Source organism: Benincasa hispida, chromosome 3, assembly GCF_009727055.1.
Source record: "Benincasa hispida cultivar B227 chromosome 3, ASM972705v1, whole genome shotgun sequence".
NCBI lineage: Eukaryota > Viridiplantae > Streptophyta > Magnoliopsida > Cucurbitales > Cucurbitaceae > Benincasa > Benincasa hispida.
Genome location: NC_052351.1, coordinates 6,349,488 through 6,354,334, shown reverse-complemented (window position 1 = coordinate 6,354,334; position 4,847 = coordinate 6,349,488). Strand labels below are relative to the sequence as shown.

General features: G+C 34.8%; 1 protein-coding gene across 1 annotated transcript; it reads left to right on the top strand.

The window, feature by feature from the left end:
- The first annotated feature begins 1,301 nt into the window (after positions 1-1,301).
- Positions 1,302-2,107, top strand: LOC120074512 (olee1-like protein). Its single transcript, XM_039027663.1, has 2 exons — positions 1,302-1,544; positions 1,634-2,107. Exons 1-2 carry the CDS (start codon positions 1,385-1,387, stop codon positions 1,978-1,980), a joined length of 507 nt encoding a protein of 168 aa, XP_038883591.1. The 5' UTR covers positions 1,302-1,384; the 3' UTR covers positions 1,981-2,107.
- Positions 2,108-4,847: the final 2,740 nt, after the last annotated feature.

Below are 4,847 nucleotides of genomic sequence, written 5' to 3'. Positions count from 1 at the left end.
TCTCTGTCAGAAGACTCTTTGACTCCTGAAGCTGACCCCGCCTGAAGACTGAAGTCCTTCGAAGATAAAAACATTAGATGCAAGCATTCTGAAGACTGAAGTCCTTTGAAGATACCGCAGCTCTGAAGACTGAAGTCCTTTGAAGATATAAGCAAGAATTCATCAACAAGCAGAAGACTCCCAAGATTCCTGAAGCTGCACTCCTAGAAGACAGAAGACCCTTGAAGATACAAACTTGAAGATACAAAGACTCTTCCAAGACTTCTACTTTAAGAACGTTCGGTGTTTTTCTTCTTCAAGTCAAGCAAATCAACCTCAACATAAACACAAACTCAAGTTCAACTCCACGAAACAAGTTTTTCCGGAAACCTCGTGCGAACACTAATTCTCCAAGAAGATCAACAAGCCCAAAGGTCGATCATCCAAGAAAATCAACAAGCCCAAAGGCCGATCGTTCAAGAAGATCAACCAAAGTTTATTTTGAAAGCATCAAAATACTATGTATTAGAGATTGTACTCGCTTTCCACAAAATTAATACAAATACAAAGTTACACGAAATAAATTTCTCTTGAAATCTCGTACGAACAAATTACTACAATCTTCAATAATTTTAAAAAAATTCCTATATTTCTTATAATTTTTTTAAAAATACAATATTATTTTTTAAAAAATAAATAAATCCCAATGAAGAGTGGTGGCAGAATGCATATGCAATCGAAACTCAATTACTTGCTTCGTGATTTGTGTAAAGGAAATCTTGGGTGCAGTCTCAGTTGCATCCAATAGACGACTATCTTGTGTCAATTATATTTTTACTATATAAATACAAGTGGAGCATAAGATTAGATGCAACAACCAATAAAATGGAACTTCACTAAATTTGAAGAGTTGGACTCTACTCATAAACTCATATGCCATGTGTATATTATGCTTATCAGGGTGGAGATTAAACCATATAGTTTATACTTAGGCTTATTTTAGTGTATAAAATAATATCAAATTAAATGCGCCAATTAAGGATTAAATAGTAATTATGGCCGTTTAAATAAAATTTAAGAAGTGATAGAAAAGAAAAAGAAAGAAAGGAAGGCATTTTTAGAGTTGAAATATTGGAAATTGGCAAAAGGAAAAAGATGGTCAAAAGACGTATTCTCCACCGTTAACAAATACCAAAACCTCCTAAAATAACTTTGAACCACACAAACCCAACAAACTAAACCTCCCAAAAAAAACAAGCACTTAAATCCCTCCTATAAAAACAACCTCCTTTCCCATCCTTCAATTCAATCCTCCACTGCAATTCACGTACAATATTCTCCATCCATCTTCCAATTACCCAAAGAGGGAGAAAAAACAGAGAGCAGGGAAAGATACATATAAAAAATGGCAAAATCATGTGCCATCATTCTTGTTTCTGCCCTTTGCTTTCTGTCCTTCTTCGACATTGCCCTCTGCAGCGAAGATCGTTTCTTCATCGAGGGAAAGGTTTATTGTGACACTTGCCGCATCCAATTCTTCACCCGCGTCAGCAAGTTCTTGGAAGGTAATTAACATAATTAATTAAAGAAATAAACATTCATTTACAATATTATATGTAATAATGATTAAAGTAAATGTGGTATGATGAATCAGGCGCTAAGGTGAAATTGGTATGCCGTGATGAGGCCAATGTTGCAAATGAGACATTTACAGGGGAGGCAGTGACAGACAAGAATGGAGTATACAGAATAGAGGTGGACGGAGACCACGAGGAGGAGATTTGTGAAGTGTCATTGATGGAGAGTGCCGATAAGGAGTGCGGTGAGATTCCTACAGATGGGTATGGTCATTTTGCCAGAGTCAGCATCTCTGGCAACAATGGCATTATAAACCCTGTTCGTCGACCCAACCCACTTGGGTTTATGAAGAAGGATGCTCTTCCAGAATGCAAGGAGGTTCTTCGTGAGCTTGGTTTTGATGACGTTGGCCTTCTTGCTTAATTTCAACCCTCACCCAATTAATTCACACTCTTCAAAATAAGCCTGCCTCTCTTTGATGTATTGAGTGATCCTGTTGTTTGATTTGATGTAAGGCCTCTTTCTAACTACTCTAATAAAGCAATTCATTTTAACCCTAAAACACAAATTTATGTGTTATAATCTAATTCTATTCTAGTTTATTCTCTATATATTGAAGGTTAATTCCATAAGGAGAATTTGAATTTATAGAATTTGCTTTAATTTAAGGGTGTAAGGCCCCAACTCTTTTTATCTTCCTAAGTTAACACTTAGGTGAATGACTCATTTGAAAATGAGTGACATAAGTTAAGCTTAGCCAAAGGTAAAGTTGGAAATTTGGGATTAAAAGACCTAAAATAATATTAATAAGAGAGAAGGTGGATAAATGAGAATTTAAGATGAAAATGATATAAAATGAGTTTAGTAAGGAATAATGTTGGAAATTAGAAGATTTGGATAAAAGAAAATTATAAGATAGTCAACCTTTGAATTTTCTTGTAATTAAAGTAAATAATCAAATTAAGGGGAAAATTAAATTATTAATTGGTAAAAGAATTAGTAAAGTGTTAAATAGGGGAAAACTTATCAAACATGAAAATTTTAAGTTGAATGAAATGGAAATTTGTAAAAGTATCGAAAGGAATTGGGAATAGTTTTGGGGGAATTTACAAGTAAATTATTAAAATAATAATAATATAAGTAAATAAATAATATGGAAATAATTTTGAAGTAATTACTTATATTTACTCTGAAGTTACGGAAAAGTGGGTTATAACATGCTCATGTGGGGAAGTAGCTGCCGTCAAGGGGAAATTGGTTGAAGAAAAGGTGGCTGTCGGGTAGTATAAGAACAGAAGAAGGCAATCGACGTTCACAAATTGTTGATGAAAATTCCGAATTACCTGCAGAAATCGAAAGAGAGACGAGTGATGAAGAAGAATGAAGGCTGCTGCAGAGGAATCCGTCCGGGAAGTTGAAGGAATTTAAGAAAAACAGTAGCTTGTCTGAAGTTCATCGAAAACAGAGGGATTCTGCTGTTGGTACTGATTTTTGAAGTATTAAAAAATTATTGAAGCTTCAAATCTTGAGGTTAGTTAGTTTAGTCAGTTTAAAGGTTAATTTAAAGTTTTATACAAGAAAATTGAGACGAGTTTGGTCGAATTTGATGAAATTGGGGCTGAATTAGTTGATAAAAAGCAGTCAGAAAACAGAGTGAGGCAGAGGGTGGTTGGCGGGCTGTAGGTCGAGGGGGAACTGCTGTCTATGGGCCTGCCTGCTGCCTTGTGTGTGTATGAAGCACCATCAGCAACATCCTTAGTATGTCTTGATGCCAGCCTCATGCTATTTGCCATTTTTTATGCATTTAAGTGTTGATTTGGGTCAATTGAAACATAAGTTATTTTAGGGCCAAATGGATATATTATTGGTTTTTGGCCCTAAAATACATGAATTTGGATCTTAAATTAATTTTGGGGCATACTTGGATAATTTTAGGGGTGAAGGAACAAAAACTCCAAATGGATGAAAATTAAGGACTAAACGAAACATATGATGATTTAGTAGTAAGTATGGAGTAATGAAGGGGGAAATAAACAGTGAATCACAATAATCCCACAAGTTAGTATCAATGTTAGAGACAATCGGTAAAACTAGAGAGATAGAGGAAGAGAGAAGAGAGATGCACAAGAAAACTTGGTAATCAGTTTGGTGAGATTACACCTACATTTGGAAGGCTTTATAGGTGAAAAGAGATCCACTAGTATTTGAAAAGAATACTCAACTAGTATTCAAGTACAATATGTTGAAGAACCTGCTTGAACATTCAAAGAATCAAAATGCTTCTTATTTTATTTGAACAACCATGTATATACCAGAAGACACTGCAACTTAGTAATTAGTTTCTCATCTTTTTAATCTGTTTCTCATCTTTTTTTATTAAGATTTTGGCAGACCTAAAAACCCTTGCACCAGTCCTTAAATACGAGCAAGACAAAAAAGGGCAGAAAAACACCAATGACAAAAACGCACATAAGGAAAGAAATTCTCAACAAATCCGTCACCAATAAGGAAAGAATATTCACACAAAGACAACAACAAAATAACCAACATTAAAAGAAATATTATTTGCCAATAATAATGTAACAAGCTCTCCATTTGGCATAATATTTTCTTTTATTGACAAATCAAAACAAACTAGGAATAAAAAAACAAGCAACGCCTATAACCAACCCCAGACCAATTGTCACCAAACTAACCAACCCACATTTCTCCCCCTTTTTCCATAATGAAAATCAAGCGGATAGTGGGGGTTGAAAAGAAGATGTGTCATCATGCCGCGAAAGAGCCACACTTAACAAATGAACCAAGCCATCAATATCAACACAACGATCAGTCAAATCACGAATAATAGTGCTCAAAGTTCAAGACTCTGAGGCCAAAAGATGAAAGATGCGATACCTTAGCTCATTTGGAATCAATAAACCTCTTTCTGGAATCTGCAACTCCTCAAGAAGAGGAATGTTAGAACATTTGAGAGGATGGATGATGTATACAATGTCAGGGACACGAGAACCCTGAAAAATCTTATAACTGAGAACCAAAGATTTGGGAGTAGAACCAGGCGCATCATTCGATCCAATAATAATAAGACATTGGGATAACAAAATGCCAATGAATAAATGCAGAAAGCAGATATGCACTTTACAATAAAAGAGTCAACATAGAGAAAAAGTTGAATATGTTGGGATTGGTGTCCTAAATCTCTCTTGTATTCTCGTAGTTTGTAAACTTTATAAACAAATTGTTGTCAATAAAATAATTGTTATTTTATGAGCATACACTATCTTAGG

Excerpts from the sequence above, each read along its gene's own strand:
- LOC120074512 (XM_039027663.1), top strand. The coding sequence starts at position 1,385 with ATGGCAAAATCATGTGCCATCATTCTTGTTTCTGCCCTTTGCTTTCTG. Across the intron at positions 1,545-1,633 it reads CGTCAGCAAGTTCTTGGAAG|GCGCTAAGGTGAAATTGGTA; the intron begins GTAATTAACATA and ends ATGATGAATCAG.